This window comes from Eptatretus burgeri, chromosome 4 (genome assembly GCF_056783735.1).
Source record: "Eptatretus burgeri isolate ZD-2024b chromosome 4, Ebu_testis_v1, whole genome shotgun sequence".
Taxonomy (NCBI): Eukaryota; Metazoa; Chordata; class Myxini; order Myxiniformes; family Myxinidae; genus Eptatretus; species Eptatretus burgeri.
Genome location: NC_140964.1, coordinates 141,710,186 through 141,729,127, shown reverse-complemented (window position 1 = coordinate 141,729,127; position 18,942 = coordinate 141,710,186). Strand labels below are relative to the sequence as shown.

Genomic DNA, 18,942 nt, shown 5'->3' with positions numbered 1-18,942 from the left:
TCGGGTAGGTTCATAGGCTGCCACTCAACGATTTAAATGGCTGCATCTCCACTATTGAAAGTAGACGCTTGCGTTCAACAATTGGATTTTTTTTACACTCAACGACTTTTAAACGGTACCACTCAGCTAGTTTCATTGTTTACAATGAACGATTTAAATTGCTGTCACTCGCCTTTGTTTTTGTTTTTTTTTTTTTGTTTTTTTTTTGACGCTGGGGTTTGGAAATTTGAAGCGTTTCTTCTGAACGTGTTAAAACGCTCAAACTCGACTATTTTAAATAGACGCTGCCGATGGACAATTGGAATCATAGCCAAGCTAGACATCGAAGTGTGAACATCCTCGTCATGCCGAAGAAAAGTTTGAAGAATGCTGCAAATAAGTGTCCTGGCCGTGGCCGTGGACGCTGACGCAAGGACGATCCATTATACCGACGTCTTTCAGCCTATGAGTAACTTAAAAGTAACGTCTGTCGACGTGTGGCAACGATCGCGTAACGTGCCAACAACACGTTAATCATAGGTAGGAAATAAGTTTCGGGTACTCTAAACATTACCTCGGCGTGTCTCAACTTATGATTAACTTACAAGTAGCATGTGTTGACGTCTGTCAACGATCGCAGGCCGTGCCTACAACTTGTGGCCAGCGTAGCGGAACATGTGAGTCATACGCCGGCATACGTCGTGAAATTTCAAGCATTAAAAAATTTGAGGACAACCGAAAAGTACAACGTTTAAAGCCAACGTACAACGACGTATGGCAACGTACTACGACGTATGCCAGCGTGCTCTCAATGTTATCAAAACTTACCCATAACGTATTCAACGTGTGCCAGCGTTTTAGAAAAAAAATTCAAAAATCGGCATACGTTGGCTAAAACGTCAAGGTGTGACCGAGCCTTAACATTCTATTGAAAGCTCATGTCCTCAATGTAAGTGACAAAGAAAAAGCTTTGGGATGCCTCAGGAGGCAAGAAAAGCTCTCCAACTAGTGATTGACATAGACATAGTTGCAATAGGCAAAGTGTCGTGACATGCATATAATGTTTATGTAATGCGATATATGACAATAAATATCAAGGTTTGACAGCTCTACACACTTGCATCTTATTACAATCAGCCATCTCTCACCGTTTGAGTTGGACACAAAAACGGGCAAAAAATACCAAAATTCAGCAATTTGACCTTGAAATATGACCCTTTGACCTTGAAGATGACACTATTGAACTCGCCATCCTCAAAAACCCCTTTATGGATCCCGAGATTGTGTCTCTAGCCCTTCTAGAAGTCATTTTAGCCCCGGACTCAAGTTACAAACCCCGAGCATGGGAGGTTCCAGTCCTTCTCTATAGGAATCTATGACCCAATCACAACTGGAAAATACGATCTGTCATTTACGGTAGCATAAAATGAAACAATATTACAACTCGGATTTAAAATATTGTATTTATAACATGTTTGTCAACATTAGCAAATGGTAATCACTGCAGTCTAACCAGCTAGATCCCTTTTCATCCACACTTGGATCCTCTTTGAGCGTTTAAACATAACGATTCAAAAGTGAAGGACCAACAACTAGTATATCGAGATGCCAAGGAGACACAAGGTTAAGGTCCTGGGCATTGTTTTTTGGAAAGAAATCCTTCAGGCAGGTAGGCAGCAGCCTCTTCCCTCTCCACAGAACTTGATAGAATCAGGAGTCAGTCCAACACTTGGAATACGTCTTTCAACCCTGACAAATCCCACATTCACCGTGTCTCTCCGAAATGAGTCCGACAAACCCTCCCATCCACTTCATCAACAAAAACACTTGACGAGGTTATGTCACTGAAACCTTTGGGCCTCACCATCAGCCATGATCTTTCTTGTGTGGGCTTAAAGACAGCTGTTCACCACTTCCTCAGGCCACCCCGCCTCTCCTTTTCTGTTTCATCCCCACTTTTCCCCTCCTCTTCCCGTGCTTCATTCAGCTTGTTCACCTCCACGTGTCTCCTTCCCCCTCTCGTGATCTCACTCTCACTTCCACTCTGCCGTTGGCATTTCCCCCTCTCCATTCTGCTCTCGCTCCTCCACGAGCCTCGATCATGATTCCCCCCCCCCCCCAAAAAAAGAGCAAAAATAAGTTAGGGGGTGTTTTCAATTTTGAATATGGATCTCTGCAAGTACAACCAAGTTTTTGCGAAGCATTATGATCATTTGCATGTCAGTAGAATCTGGGGAAAAGGTGTGGGGATAATATTCAAGAAAATAATACAAGGATAGGACAGGGTGAGGAGAGACAAATTATGCTCCAGTTCCAAGGATGTATAATCACAAACTAAATATCCCTGCCTTTCAGACAGGAGTCGGACCAAATGTCCGAAAGTCCGAGTAAGAATCCGCGACTTCTTCTTCTTCATCGCAAAACACATCTGTAGGTCATGTGCTTCAACGTATTGCAGAGTCTGATCTCGGGATGGCAATTGCGTTCTACAAGCTCATTTGCGATCGCTCGCAAGACCTTCACAAATGATGGACCAATCAGAGTGGGTTGCAGAACACTTGAACACGTTCTTCCACAAAACTATATCCAGAACCACTGCTCACCAACACTCATTTATTCCTTTCTTTCCCCCACCTGTGGGACCACCTTCCACACTCTCTTCAATGTCATTCTTCCCTTTGGATCTTCACCTCCATCTCAGGTCATCTCCCATCCAAGCGCTGCGTGAGCTCCACCTGCTCGGCTGCTCTTCCTCTTGGGTCTCGGTCGGTCGGTGCCCTCCTTCCGCGACCACCACACTTGATTCGGCCATTCTCGCGGATCGGCCCGGTTCGGGCGCAGCGACACCACGCTCACGGCCACGTGCAGCAGATCGGTCCACAGCCTCAGCGATCGATTCGAAGAGGTTCCGGCCACGTGGCTTGGAACGGCTGGTCACGCGAGACGCATGCTCAGGCACAGCCGCCCCTCCACGCTCCATCCTCGAATGCAGGGAATGGTAAAGCATCTCCCAAGCTGGTTTGGAATGAATGAAGGTTTTTTTATTTTTTGTATCCCTTGTCGAGGCTCGTATGAGAGTGAACACACAACGCACAGCAAGGGGGGCATGAGACAAGAGGGGCAGGAGAGGGAAGGACAAAACAGTGGGGAACAGAGACATTAGGAGATCTGTGGAACGGAGAGGAATGGAGCGAGGAACACGAGATAAACAAGGTGGACTCCTCAGGGACTTTCAGGACCTGACATGACAGGAATCTTTCGGGAAGGAAAGCAGGGAATTTGAAGGAGGTTTGAGAGGAAAGTGCTCAATGTGTACAGATCGTTCATCGTCGACTCACCAAAACACCACAATCATTTGCCTTATCACACTTAATAGCGAACGGAGTGAGCTTCATACTCAACGCGTGCACACGAGAGAATAGGAAACAACAACAACAACAACAACAACACAATACCCTGGCAATTTGGAATCCGTGTCGTTGGCTATGACCCTTTTGCTTCCGGTTTTTGTCATGGGGAATGATGCATGCCGGGAGATAAAGGCATCGTCGGAGACATGAAAGACCCAAATATCAGACATGGTGTATATTTCCTCCACTGATTTTAATAAAGATATCTCCCGCTTCATCAAAAAATATTTTTTAATCGTGATTTACATTATTTGATCGCTGATCCCGAATCCAGGCCGAAGTAACCAGAAATTGCATATACAGTTGTGAACAAGTTATAGGTAAAGTCAGAAGCAAATGTAAGAAGAATACTACGTTCGCTTCTCATATTAATTTTTTTAGATGAGATCCTGTTCTAGGCAGTGTAGTTGTTGTTGTGAAGGTAATGTTGAAGTAATATTTATTTTTTTAGATGAGATCCTGTTCTAGGCGGTGTAGTTGTTGTTGTGAAGGTATTGTTGAGGTAATGTGCTGTATCACGTGATTGGGTTTTCGTGTATCATGACTCGGCCACGAGGGGTGGTGGTGATGTACATCTGGAAGGGCAATAAAGCGGAGTAACTGCTACGCTCTCGCCCTCCATGTTCCGCTTCGTCCAGGCGATTTCTACGGCATTTCAGCCTTTCACGTCGCGCGCATCGGAGCTGTCGTTGGTCCAACTGTGCGTTATGTGGGGAATGAGGGCGGTGATTCCACCGAAGTTCAGGCAGCGTTGTTTGGAAGAACTGCATGTCAGTCACCTTGGCGTCGTGAAGACCAAGAGTCTTGCTCGTAGCCTGTTGTGGTGGCCGGGGTTGGACAAAGACATTGAGCGGTTGGTTAAGCGTTGCACCACGTGCCAAACAGATGCTGATAAGCCGCGTCGAGCTTCGGGACTATGGCCTACCCCAGTCAGGGCCTGGCAGAGTGTCCATATGGATTTTGCGGGGCCGGTTAATGGCAAAATGTTTTTGATTGTGATCGATGCGTTCTCCAAATTGCCGGAGGTTGTAGTGATGCAGCATACACCAGCAAACATTACCGTATAAAAACTGTGGACGATCTTTGCTAACCAAGGATTACCCGAGGTTCTGGTCTCTGATAACAGTCCGCAGTTCATCGCAGTTGTATTTGATGAGTTTATGCGTCAAAATGGTATTCGACATCTAAGGTCCGCACTGTATCATCCTGCGACGAATGGGCAGGCGGAGGCGTTTGTTAAGATGTTGAAACAGGCTTTGCGCAGGGGGCGGGGGGGGGGGGTGTTGCACCTGTGCAGACGGTGGTCGATGTCTTTTTGCTCTCATACAGGAACGCGATTCATCCTGTCACGGGTGATTCTCCTGCCATTCGTCTCTATGGACGGGCATTGCGGTCCAGACTGGATTTGCTGCGACCTGGAGGGTCGGTGAGTGGGGCGGTGTCGCGCCCGACGCTGCTGCGCGGTTTTGATGTGGGACAGCGGGTAATGGTGCGCGATTATTTCCACGGTTCCAAATGGGTGCCGGCTGTGGTCTCTGTGGTGCTGGGGCCGGCGAATTGCATGGTGCGGACTCATGGTGGTGAGGCGTGGAAGTGGCACGTGGACCAAATGCATGATCGCTGTTCAGCGTCACCCCTCCCCCCCCCCCGTGCCGAGCGATGTGGGACCCCCACCTGTGATGTCGCCGTGGCCAGACGTCGTATCACCAGGGCCGGACGTGTTGACGCCCGCGGGGTGTTCACCTGATTCAGTCCTGCTCGAGGACGACGAGCAAGCTTGTCGGCCGGAGGCGGTTGTTGTTGCGGATGGGGCAAGTCCGGCGAGGGTGTCACCTCGACCTAGCCAGGAGGCGTCTGAGCCTGGGCCGTCTGGTGTCGCTGCCCACCCGAGGCGGGTCAGGCGACGGCCGCGGTACTTGGAGGATTTTGAATGTTGATTGGTTTCGTTTGGTCATGTTATAATTGTCATTTCATCATGCGAATTGTCATTTTACGAGGGGAGGAGTGTGCTGCATCACGTGATTGGGTTTTCGTGTTTCATGACTCGGCCGCTAGGGGTGGCGGTGAAGTAGATCCGGAAGGGCAATAAAGCGGAGTTACTGCTACGCTCTCGCCCTCCATGTTCCGCTGCACCTCGGACACCACAGGTAATATTAATTTTTTTTGGATGAGATCCTGTTCTCGGCGGTGTAGTTGTTGTTGTGAAGGTAATGTTGAGGTAATATTTATTTTTTTCCGATGAGATCCTGTTCTAGGCGGTGTATTTGTCGTTGTGAAGGTAATGTTGAGGTAATATTAATTTTGTTAGATGAGATCCTGTTCTAGGCGGTGTAGTTGTCGTTGTGAAGGTAATGTTGAGGTAATATTAATTTTGTTCGATGAGATCCTGTTCGAGGCGGTGTAGTTGTCGTTGTGAAGGTAATGTTGAGGTAATATTTATTTTTTCAGATGAGATCCTGTTCTAGGCGGTGTAGTTGTCGTTGTGAAGGTAATGTTGAGGTAATATTTATTTTTTCAGATGAGATCCTGTTCTAGGCGGTGTAGTTGTCGTTGTGAAGGTAATGTTGAGGTAATATTTATTTTTTTAGATGAGATCCTGTTCTCGGCGGTGTAGTTGTCGTTGTGAAAGTAATATTGAGGTATAATTAATATGCAGTCCTGTTTATCATGGTTATAGAAATGCACAAATAATTAATTTGATCTATAGTATACCCAATCACACCTTTATGACTAAAAAAATTAACAACAAAACTCGAGAGTAAATACCCCAGTAGTTTTAAGTCTACCTAATCTTATAATAAAGATATCTCCCGCATCATCAAAAAATATTTTTTAATCGTGATTTACATTATTTCATCGCTGATCCCGAATCCAGGCCGAAGTAACCGGAAATTGCAGTATCGAATGTAAGAAGAATTCTACGTTCGCTTCTCGGCTTTGCCTATTCCATATTACGAGTTTACATTTAAAGAGGGCTGTCCAAACGACTTGAGCATCAGCACGAGCCCGAAAACCGGGAAACCATCAATTGGCCGTTTGGATGAAACCTTTTAAACTTTTATTACAGGCCAATATAAAGATGTACATGTTACCATCGCTTGCTATTCAACATAGTTTAACTTCAGCAAACAAGAAATTTAAAACAAATCCATTCCAATGCAACTGGAACGTGATAAACCTGGCAATTCATGTTGTCCTCTGCTTCGACCAGCTTTCCTCGATAAACTTCTCCTGAAGTCGCCTCGCAGCTCACGATATGTCCCTCTGCCTCATGCAGAACCTTGATAGGAACGCCAATAGACATTGCTGGTGTTTAAACGAAGAAAAATATCACGTGAGGTTTCAATTACAAACGTATAAAAAAAAACCTAACAATCTAGCCGACAACGCTTCAGGCCTAGCACTTCATTAACATCCGATTGCGTCATTTCCTCGATGTTGCTTCGGCTTTGCTTCGAATAATTCATCGCTTATTACTTAAAATTATCTTTACGGCTAAAATAAAAAAACAGAGTCTGAAACATTGCGAAAACTTGCAGGAGTCAAACGATCCACCTCAACAATGACGCGACTTACAACGTCATGGCTGCTATGTAGCGTGTGGAGAGACGATGGAGATAAAATGATTCATAAAACAAGAAAGAATTGTCGAAGATACTTTTAATTTCCTTTGTTCGGTTTGAGAACCACTCCTTGGGGTGGCAGGATGGGCTAGACTCGGATGCATTGATGATCTCGGCCCTAGAGATATGGACACTGGACTCCGAGCTGTCTCGCCTGGGTTCAAATCCCGACCCAGCATTAAGCTGTCATCCCGGTGTTTCACAGGCAGGGTGATTCATCAAATTGTCTGCCGTCTCTCGGATGGACGTTAAACTTGGAATCCCATCTGCTGGAAACCTCCCCTCATCTCCCCCTCCGCACTATACCCTTCCCTCCTTCCCACTCCCCAACCTCTCCCCCATCCCCTCACTCCTCTGCCTCTCTCACCCCCTCTTTCTCCTACCCCCTCTCCCTCCGACCCCTTCCCTACTCTCTCCTACCCCTCTCCCTCTCTCCCTCTCCTCTGTTCTCCTTCCCTCCCTTCCCTCTCTCTCCTCTATCCTTCCACTCCCTATTCTCCCATTTTCTCTCCCCCCCCACCCCTTAATATTCCTGTCAGCGAAGCGATGGATTGTATTTGCTCGTAAATACATATATATCAAAATGTCCGATCGCACTACGTGTCTTCTGGTTGAATGATTTGCATTAGCAGGAACAATCATCTGAGTGGCAGAAGGGCGGTTGTTCTTTGGGGATTATGCCATTTTACGTTTGCAACATCAATGCATCCTTTGTCCCATCAACACATCCTTTGTAACATAAACACATCATTTGTACCATGAACGCATCCTTTGTAACATCAACACATCATTTGTACCATCAACACATCATTTGGACCATCAACACATCAATTGTACCATCAACACATCCTTTGTACCATGAACACATCATTTGGACCATCAACACATCATTTGTACCATCAACACGTCCTTTTTACCATCAACACATCATTTGTACCATCAACACATCATTTGGACCATGAACGCATCCTTTATACCATCAACACATCATTTGTACCATCAACACATCATTTGGACCATCAACACATCCTTTGTTCCATCAACACATCATTTGTCCCATCAACACATCATTTGTACCATCAACACATCATTCGGACCATCAACACATCCTTTGTACCATCAACACATCATTTGTACCATCAACACATCATTTGTACCATCAACACGTCATTTGTACCATCAACACATCATTCGTACCATCAACACATCCTTTGTACCATCAACACATCATTTGTACCATCAACACATCATTTGGACCATCAACACATCCTTTGTACCATCAACACATCATTTGTCCCATCAACACATCATTTGTACCATCAACACATCCTTTGTACCATCGACACATCCTTTGTACCATCAACACATCATTTGTACCATCAACACATACTTTGTACCATCAACACATACTTTGTACCATCACCACATCATTTGTACCATCGACACATCATTTGGACCATGAACGCATCCTTTGTACCATCAACACATCATTTGTCCCATCAACACATCATTTGGACCATCAACACATCATTTGTACCATCAACACATCATTTGGACCATGAACGCATCCTTTGTACCATCAACACATCATTTGTACCATCAACACATCATTTGGACCATCAACACATTCTTCCTACCACTAACACATCATTTGTACCATTAACACATCATTTGGACCATCAACACATCATTTGTACCATCAACACATCATTTGGACCATCAGCACATCATTTGGACCATTAACACATCCTTTGTAACATTATCACATCATTTGTACCATCAACACATCATTTCGACCATCAACACATCATTTGTACTAGTAACACATCATTTGTACCATCAACACATCCTTTGTACCATCAACACATCATTTGTACCATCAACACATCCTTTGTACCATCAACACATCATTTGTGCCATCAACACATCATTTGGACCATGAACGCATTCTTTGTACCATTAACACATCATTTGTACCATCAACACATCATTTGTACCATCAACATATCCTTTGTACCACTGTTCTTCATTGCACGGCCCGCGGGCCACTGGCGGCCCCTGGTGACCTGAAGTGCGGCCCCTGATGTGTGGCCGATAATACACAAAAGTGAAAACACCGCATCATAATCCACCAAAAATACAATCAAATTGACCCAATGGTTTCAACTGAGTGTTCCAACGCAAAGCATAAAAGTAACATCACTACATCAGGATATGGACGCAGTACACAAACAATTATGCTTGCAGCCCAGTTAACCACAACGAAGAAGAGTACGTGGGTTAACCACAACGAAGAAGAGTACGTGGGTTAACCACAACGAAGAAGAGTACGTGGGTGCAGCGCCTAAAGCAGCCATTACGGAGTCCTGCAGGCGGTGTGGAGGCTTTCGCACTGATCTCGCACTGATGCCTCTTGCACTGATGAGTCGTCTTGCTCATCTGCACAACGTTCGGGTACCCTCTGCTAATCATTCATATGGAGCATACTCATGCTTTGAAAGTGAGCAATGAGACTTATTTAGCTATTTATACCAGGCATGGGTCCAAGAAGGAAAGATGCAGGAGAGGGGAGAGGGGGGGCGGAGGGATCTGAGATAGATCCCCGGTCAGAGTCCAAGTATCCGAGATGCAGACTTAATTCCTTTGAAACCAAGTATCCGGAGAATCCTTGGCTTTCGCTGGTCGGACTTTGTGTCCAACGAGCGGTTGCTCAGAGAGACTCAAATGAGATTTGTTACCTGCATAGTCCATGAGCATCAGCTGTGGCTGTATGGACATGTGGCTCGTTTTTCTGACTCTGATCCTGATCATCAGGTTCTCTCAGCGGGGGAGTCTCGTGAGTGGAGGAGGCCAATTGGCCAACCATGTTCCTCGTGGTCGCAGCAGGTTGATCGGCATCTCAAAGAGATGGGGATGGGCCAGGCATCTGCCTGGGGGAAGGCCAGATGGAGGCCCCTGGAGTACCGGCGGAAAGTCGACGGAGCGATGCGCTGCTCCAGCACTTGCAGCTCCGGCACCTTGATTATACCTGACCTGACCTGAATAAAACGCTGTTTCGTTTTTATGAAGATGCTGTTGTTTAGTTTTGATTAACCGATGTATTGTTTTGTTTTGATTAACCTCGATCAAGATAAGATTGCTTAATTTGGATTCACCTATGTATTGTTTTGTTTTGATTAACCTTGATTAAGATTCTATTGTTTCGTTTTGATTAACCTATATATTGTTTAGTTTTGATTAACCTTGATTAGGATTCTATTGTTTAGCTTTGATGAACCAATATATTGTTTAGTTATGATTAACCTTGATTAAAATTCTATTGTTTAGTTTTGATTAACCTATATATTGTTAAGTTTTTAATAACCTTGATTAAGATACTATTGTTTTGTTTTGATTAACCTATATAATGTTTAGTTTTGATTAAAATTGATTAAGATTCTATTGTTTCGTTTTGATGAACCTATATATTGTTTAGTTTTGAATAACCTTGATTGAAATCCTTTTGTTTCATTTTGATTAACCTATATATTGTTTAGTTTTGATTAACCTTGATTAAGATTCCATTGTTTACTCTTGATTAAGATTCTATTGTTTAGTTTAGATGAACCTTTACATTGTTCTGTTATGATTAACCTTCATTAAAATTCTATTGTTTAGTTTTAATTAACCTATATATTGTTAAGTTTTGAATAACCATGATTTAGATTCTATTGTTTAGTTTTGATTAACCTATATATTGTTTAGTTTTGTTTGAACTTGATTAAGATTCTATTGTTTTGTTTTGATTAACCTATATATTGTTTAGTTTTGATGAACCTATATATTGTTTAGTTTTGATGAACCTATATATTGTTTAGTTTTGATTAACCTATATATTGTTTAGTTTTGATTAACCTATATATTGTTTAGTTTTGAATAACCTTGATTGAAATCCTTTTGTTTAGTTTTGATTATCCTATATATTGTTTAGTTTTGATTAACCTATATATTGTTTAGTTTTGGATAACCTTGATTGAAATCCTTTTGTTTAGTTTTGATGAACCTATACATTGTTTAGTTTTGATTAAACTTGATTAAGATTCTTTTGTTTAGTTTTGATTAACCTTGATTAAGATTCTATTGTTTAGGTTTGATGAACTTTGAACTATTGTTTGAACTACATATATTGTTTATACTATATATGAACTCTATATATTGTTTAGTTATGATTAACCTTGATTAAAATTGTATTGTTTAGTTTTGATTAACCTATATATTGTTTAGTTTTGATTAACCTATATATTGTTTAGTTTTGATTAACCTATATATTGTTTAATTTTGATTAACCTATATATTGTTTAATTTTGATTAACCTATATATTGTTTAGTTTTGATTAACCTATATATTGTTTAGTTTTGATTGACCTATATATTGTTTAGTTTTGAATAACCTTGATTGAAATCCTTTTGTTTAGTTTTGATTCACCTATATATTGTTTAGTTTTGATTAACCTATATATTGTTTCGTTTTGATTAACCTATATATTGTTTAGTTGTGAATAACCTCGATTGAAATCCTTTTGTTTAGTTTTGAGGAACCTGTAATATTGTTTCATGTTTTTTGAAAACCTTGTTCAGGCAAACCCGAAATGGAGTTGACGTCATTTTCTATAAATAGACAGAAGCATGATCAAAATGTTTGGTACCTTTCCAAACGCTCTGAGCAAACCAAGTCACATACCTTCCGGTAAGCAAACTCGTTTGTCGTCACTCCATTACGCTATATTTATTATTGTTGCTTTTAATTATGTAATGTGCTAACGATGTTTATTATTATTGCTTTTAATTGTGTCATCGGTTCGTTGAAGGCGAGTAAGGAAGCAGAACGCCGTTCATCAGCAGCTTTAGCTCGGTATTCGTCGAGGACTCTCGAAGAGCTCTCGCTGCGTGAGCTTCCGTGCCAGACCTCCATACATTGATGACGTTCACAAAGTTGGATTTTTAAAAAGTGCAGCAATCGGTGAATAAAATGATTCTATCAAAGTTGGATAATAGTGAACATTTAAGGTTCTGATCAACTTCTGCGATGGCAGCATAGAGTAAGAGCTCTGCACACTCACCTCTTCGGTGTCTCGCTTGAATGTGCCTCTGTCGAGCCATAAACTACCATCCTGGTGTTTCATAAGCAGGTGATTCATTAGTTTGTGCCTCGTCCTCGTTGAACTGGACGACCCGTCTGATGGCATTGGGTGGTGCACGTTGAAGATCCCATGGCGTCCTTCGCCGAGATTAAGTGATCTATCGCCGGCACCGTGAACAAATTTTTTTTTTAATCCTGCTCTAACCTACAGGGGTCACAGATTCCCCCTGCAAGCCGATCATCTTTTGTTCTGTCATCCCATAAAAATCATATAAAGTTACTGAAGTGTGTAACAACTTGCAAGAAGACAATACCCGAGACTACATAGACCAACTTAAACGTACATAGGAACACGTCAGCGACTCCATCACACTGCTTTGTTGGAAACACAAAATATTTATTGAAAATGTAATTACACATTTATTTTCCATACATGTGTAAACATACATGTGTATTTTGTTGATAGATGTGAATGAGAACGACAAAAGTACTTCCAAACCCCATGAGCGATGTTTCTCCCCCAGACAGACATACATGGTGATGTACGAGTGGAGTTCGGTGGACAAAGACACAGGAGAGAGGCACGGAAGGCTTGTTTAAACCTCGAATTTGAATTGGGAGGAAAAGAAGGAAAAATGGATAACGAAGAACAAATGAGAGGAGAAGAATGGTCCGTGAGACAAGGGGGGAAGACTAGGGCAAGATTTGGATCGGAGCCATTGGCGAGTGATTCCAGACATGCTCGAGAAGCTCTGGAGGTAACGGAACGGGGGCGATATAACGGATGGGAATTGGGGTTCAGAAAGCTGCCATTAAGAGAGAGATATTTGGAGAAATCTGGGGATATGGTGTTTGTACTTCAGCTTGTAGGAGAAGTTAAGAAGGAACTTCAAGTTCAAGAAGAGACGCACGATTCCAAATCGACAGCTTCACTGCTTCCCAAGGTCAGGCTTTCAAGTTAAACTGTAGTCGAAATGCACATCATTGTTTTGATAAACAAACATAAAACACTGACAAAAAGTGAAACTACCTTGCACACAATAACACTTTTGGTACTTTAGAAAGCGTGATGATCCATGGTGTGCATCAAATATTTTCATTGAAGATGACGACTGTCACGTTAATGAAAGTTCGTTGAAGTGGAAGGAAAATGTCCAATAAGCACCATGGTTTTATTTCCAGTTGATGTACATGTTGGAACTGTTGGAAGTGTTTGCAAAAGAAAGAAAAGTGAAATGTGAAGAGCGTGGCGAAAGAAGAGGGCAGGATCCCGGAAAAGATGAAATCCACACGGGCGAGGAGAGCATGAAGAGAGAGTTGGAAAGGTTGAAAAGGGAAAGAGAACTGAAAGTTGAGGCTGAGCGTTGTTTCATACAGGTAGGACATCCGTCGGATCACATTGAAATGACATCAACGATTGTAAATCGAAACATGCTGAACAAAGTGTGAAGAAACGGGAGAAATGAGAAAAGATGGAATCTTATTGGTGATTGATATGGAAAATTATCTAATGCCATGTACTGATCTGACTCAAAGTCCGGCCACTTACGGCACGTTCTTCTGGTTTATCCATGTTGTTTGTGTTCCTGTTAGAGCATCATAAAATAAATTGTATACGTGTTGGTAGTACCCAGGGTCAGGTCATGGGCACAAACCTCTGCCCCTGATGTGAGGGCAGTGGGGAGACCACTTACAATTTTCAACCTGTGCATCCCTGAACCCTGCTGCAGACGGGGGATTATCAGCCACGGCACACAATTTATTTGTCCAACCTCCTCCACATTCCCCACTCCCAGGCTGTTCCCAAAGGAAGAGGGAGTTTCTCGAGTAGATTAGTATAATCTTGTTGAAGAAATTCCGAATGACTTGAATTGGGGTGAAATATACACGTTAAAGGGGACTTCCTGTTTAATCATACAAACGTGGGTGGACATTCTGAACCAAACTTCCTCAAAACACCAGAAGGGCACCTGATCAAACCTCCATCCACTCCCCACCGCTTACGAGGTACACGTCTGAACTCAGTCTCCACAATACACGTCACACAATGTGACCATTCCCGTGCAATGAATCGAGCTTCGTCAAAATACAAAGGAATGCCGTGCACCTCTGGACAGCAGCTTGTAACACACTAACGGTGGACCTTTATGAGAGCCAAATGGGTCAACCTTCGAACTGTTCTCCTAACTTGTCAAATTGTTTCTTTTCACAACAGGAACAAAGGAATAAGAAATCCTCATCGTAATGTAGTAATTAATTGGACACATGCAAGGATAGAAACCAAAAAGAAATAAAAAAAAAACACAGAATAACTAGAATGGCACTCGCTCGAGTGCATACCTCTTTGTGCACACCTAGGAAATGCCATGCTGAGTGCAGTGAGAAAGGTGGTGCCATGGTGGTGACGTCACTGGTACCCAGAGTACCCCAGGAAGTGACAACACTTCCTCCAAGCTCAGTGGTTGTGTTTGTCTGATCTAATAATCCTGTGTTGTGTGTGTGTGTGTGTGTGTGTGTGTGTGTGTGTGTGTGTGTGTGTGTGTGTGTGTGTGTGTGTGTGTGTGTGTGTGTGTGTGTGTGTGTGTGTGTGTGTGTGTGTGTGTGTGGTAGTTCCACTATGGACCGTAGAGAGTGTAAAAACAAATAAACAAACTTACATCACTTAGTCACTTCAGATCCTTTTTCTTTCAAGCATTGATTGGCAAAGACCATTGGTGTGTTCCTTTAGAAAGCAGCATGGTTGTCGCTTTCCAAGTGGCTCGCTTGATTCATCAAGGACGAAACGATTCGACGTTAGGGAAGATCCAGTCCCAGATTTGAACACGTTAAAAAAAAAATTTCGAAGTGATTCTTCACCATTGAGAGACGCGGCCAAAAATTATATGTCACATGATATCTCAAAAGGTTGTGGACAAGTTATGACAAAACTATGTGGATGAGTTTGTTTGGTCACAAGAACAAGCCAATTCAATTTTGGTTCAGATCCGGATTCAGATCCGGACTATCAGTGGGATACAAAACATGAACTATTCAGCCTGCCGGAGGTATGCGCTCTACCGAGTGCAATTCTCGTTAGTCTTGCCCCAAAGGGGATGCAAGACTATTGCATTGCCGTTTGTGTGTGCTTAAAAAAAAAAAATTGATGACATTTTGCCCACCACAAAGCCAAAGGAGACTTAAGGTGGGGGGTACACAAATAAAAGTATAGATATGAAACAGAAAGGAATTTATTGACATTCCTTTTGAATTGAAATGTGTGTCTGTGTCCAGGTCTGACATCTGGATATTTTTTTCATTAAAAATGGTTTTCTCTGCCACCGCTTGTCTGATCGATGCCAAACTTTAAACATAGAGGGACTCCCCATGGAGAATATTTTATGGCGAACTCTGACGATATAGGTCACATGGTATGGCACTCATCTTTACAAATAAAAGGTAATGTGTGAGTGTGTGTGTGTGTGTGTGTGTGTCTCCTCCATAACTCCAAAACGATAAAACCAAGCAGCCTGAAACTTTGCATGTACACCAAGAAAACTCCAAGGAAGTGAAGGAGTGAAAATTGGGTGTTTGGGTTCATTAAAACACCCCTTTTGAAGATAATTTAGAGGGTGCTCGTCACAACAAAAACCAAAATAAGCCGAACCAAGATGGCGTGCACGCCACCTTGGTCAGTCATTTGGGGTGGCTGGCCAGCCATATTCAAACATGCCACGATGTGGAAACACGATCCACTGTCACGGACTAATTAAATTAATATATTATGTCGGATTTGAGAATCGGATCTGGTGAACAAAATAAGTCGAAATCTGGAGTGAAATCTGAAAATTTTAACAAATTAGTGACTGTTTCCGTTTTGAGTGATTTGCTAACATTACAAAATATTAATGTAAATATACTCGTATCATTCCGATGATTGATATTGATAGTTGGTGGTTTCTGCAAGTGAAGAGAAACTAATTTTTTTTATTGTTGTTGCAAGTGAAGAGGCTTTTTGTTTATTTTTTTTATTCTACACCGTTTTGTGTGTGCTTTGATTACAAATTATTAATGTAAATATACCAATAGTTACTGCAATATATTAATAGTCGGTTGTTTCTGCAAGTGAAGATGTGTGCAGACAGCACACGTGGACGTGGTAGAAATGGGAACAAATGACTCTCCGTGGGGTGTGTGCGTGTGTGGGTGTGTGCGTGTGTGGGTGTGTGGGTGTGTGGGTGTGTGCGTGTGTGCGTGTGTGTGTGCGTGTGTGCGTGTGTGTGTGGGTGTGTGAGTGTGCGAGTGTGTGAGTGTGTGGGTGTGTGAGTGCGTGTGTGTGGGTGTGTGTGGGTGTGTGCGTGTGTGTGTGTGTGTGTGTGTGTGTGTGGGCGTGTGTGTGTGTGTGAGTGTGTGTGTGGGTGTGTGGGTGTGCGTGTGGGTGTGTGTGTGTGGGTGTGTGGGTGTGTGCGTGTGGGTGTGTGCGTGTGTGTGTGTGTGTGTGTGTGTGTGTGGGTGTGTGCGTGTGTGTGAGTGTGGGTGTGGGTGTGTGTTTGTGTATATGTGGTGTGTGTGTGTCTGTGTGGGTGTGTGCGTGTGTGTGTGTGTGTGTGTGTGCGAGCGTGTGGGTGTGTGCGTGTGTGTGTGTGCGTGTGTGCGTGTGTGTGTGTGTGTGTGTGTGTGCGTGTGTGCGTGTGTGTGTGTGTGTGTGTGTGTGGGTGTGTGCGTGTGTGGGTGTGTGCGTGCCTCTTCTTGGTCACTTGAGTGCGGTGCGCGGGTTTGGCGGGCGCGCCATCTGAACTCGAACACGGGCCCATGGCGCTGTTGAGGAGGATATGCGACCATCTCATGAACCATGTACTTCTTCGGCGCCAAAGCCTCAAAGCCACGCAGGATGTGCCACTGTGTAGTGCAGGTGTGCGGAAATCTGGGCGAGTGTGCGAGTGAAAGGTTGAGTAAATCGCCGGTGCACGTGCACACCTCGTGGAGACCCCGAGGAGGTTGGAGGTATCTGGAGGGAGGACAATGTGTCGGGGGGACTGTGGGGAGGAATGTGTGTGTGTGTGTGTGTGTGTGTGTGTGTGTGTGTGTGTGTGTGTGTGTGTGGGGGGGGGGGACTGTCGGGAGGAATGTGAGGGGGCTGTAAGGAGGACAATGTGTGGGGGGGGGACTGTGGGGAGGAGTGTGTGTGTGTGTGTGTGTGTGTGTGTGTGTGTGTGTGTGTGTGTGTGTAGGGGGGGACTGCAGAGACGAATGTAGGGGGCTGGAGGGAGGACAATGTGTGGGGGGAACTGTGGGGAGGAATGTGTGTGTGTGTGGGAGTGGGGACTGCTGGGAGGAATGTGTGTGGGGGGGGGGGTGGGGGGACTGTAGGGAGGAATGTGTGGGGGGGCTGTAGGGAGGACAATGTGTGGGGGGGGACTGTGGGGAGGAATGTGTGTGTGTGTGTGTGTGTGTGTGGGGGGGACTGCAGGGAGGAATTTGTGGTGGGGGCAGGGGGACTGTTGGGAGGACAATGTGTGGGGGGGACTGTGGGGAGGAATGTGTGTGTGGGGGGGGGGGGACTGCAAGGAGGAATGTGTGTGCGTGGGGGGGACTGAAGGGAGGAGAATGTGTGGGGGGGACTGTGGGGAGGAATGTGTGGGGGGGGGACTGTATGCAGGCAGGCCTTTACCAAAGAGCATTAATTTTGATTTTTAAATGTTACAGCCTGGTTTTATATAGAACACGGTGGTTAGAAGGAAAACACTGCTGTTTGGACGCATTTTATTGCCCCCGTAATGCCCTGATATGCTGCCTTCTCCCCCCCCACCCCCACGCGCTGCCTTCTCCCCCCCCCCTTGCTGCCTTCCCTTCCCTTTTCTCACGCTATCCCCTTCCACTATACAACTCTACGGAGGTTGCGGAGAGAAAAGATGGTCAAGGAATGTGGAAATTGGCCAAACGAAAGCTTTTTTTCTTTCTTTATTTTTTTTTTTGCAGTCGGAACTGTTGCGCGGACCAATTCAGTTTTCATAAAGCAATGAATCACCAGATCATGGCAGGATAGCCGAGAAGTACACATGTTCGCTCTTGGCTGTCTCTCCTGGGTTCGTATCCCAACTGAGCGAATATGGAATAGGCAAAGCTGAGAAGCGAACGTAGAATTTTTCTTGCATTCGCTTCTTAAATATATCAAATTAAAGTCTTTTTGCTATGAAAAAATAAATATTACCTTAACATTCCCTTCACAACAACAACTACACCGCCTAGAACATGATGAAATCTGAAAAAAAAATCCTCAACATTACCTTCACAACGACAACTACACCGCCTAGAACAGGATCTCATCTAAAAAAATTAATATTACCTCAACATTACCTTCACAACAACTACTACACCGCTGAGAACAGGATCTCATCTAAAACAATAAATATTACCTCAACATTACCATCACAATGACAACTACACCACCTAGAACAGGATCTCATCTAAAAAAAATAAATATTACCTCAACATTACCTTCACAACAACAACTGCACCGCCTAGAACAGGATCTCATCTAAAAAAATAAATATTACCTCAACATTACCTTCACAACAACAACTGCACCACCTAGAACAGGATCTCATCTGAAAGAAAAAAAAATTTCCTCAACATTATCTTCACAACGACAACTACACCGCCTAGAACAGGATCTCATCTAAAAAAATAAATACTAGAAGCGAACGTAGTATTCTTCTTACATTTGCTTCTGACTTTGCCTCGCACTTGTTCAAAACTGTAATGCAATTTCGAGTTACTTCGGCCTGGATTCGGGATCAGCGATCAAATAACGTAAATCACGATTAAAAATTAT

At 43.7% G+C, this 18,942-nt stretch overlaps 2 protein-coding genes across 5 annotated transcripts in view; one reads left to right on the top strand and one right to left on the bottom strand.

Annotated features, from left to right (window-relative positions):
• SNRPD3 (small nuclear ribonucleoprotein D3 polypeptide) overlaps positions 1 to 6,821 on the bottom strand; it is a 29,844-nt gene extending 23,023 nt beyond the window's left edge. The window contains exon 1 of the mRNA XM_085880210.1: positions 6,568 to 6,821. Coding sequence (XP_085736336.1) covers positions 6,568 to 6,693 — 126 coding nt within the window. The 5' untranslated portion in view covers positions 6,694 to 6,821. The remainder of the gene's footprint in view (positions 1 to 6,567) is intronic.
• A 4,798-nt stretch (positions 6,822 to 11,619) lies between these two features.
• The window catches only part of LOC147029266 (RILP-like protein 1), a 50,906-nt gene continuing 43,583 nt past the window's right edge, over positions 11,620 to 18,942 (top strand). The window contains exons 1-4 of one of the 4 annotated variants that reach the window (XM_085880208.1): positions 11,663 to 11,738; positions 12,660 to 12,889; positions 12,995 to 13,075; positions 13,314 to 13,508. In XM_085880208.1, the coding sequence (XP_085736334.1) occupies positions 11,678 to 11,738; positions 12,660 to 12,889; positions 12,995 to 13,075; positions 13,314 to 13,508 (567 nt within the window). In that variant the 5' untranslated portion in view covers positions 11,663 to 11,677. Of the gene's footprint in view, positions 11,739 to 12,655; positions 13,076 to 13,313; positions 13,509 to 18,942 lie in introns of all 4 variants that reach the window. The other 3 variants (XM_085880209.1, XM_085880207.1, XM_085880206.1) reach the window with 3 other exon arrangements.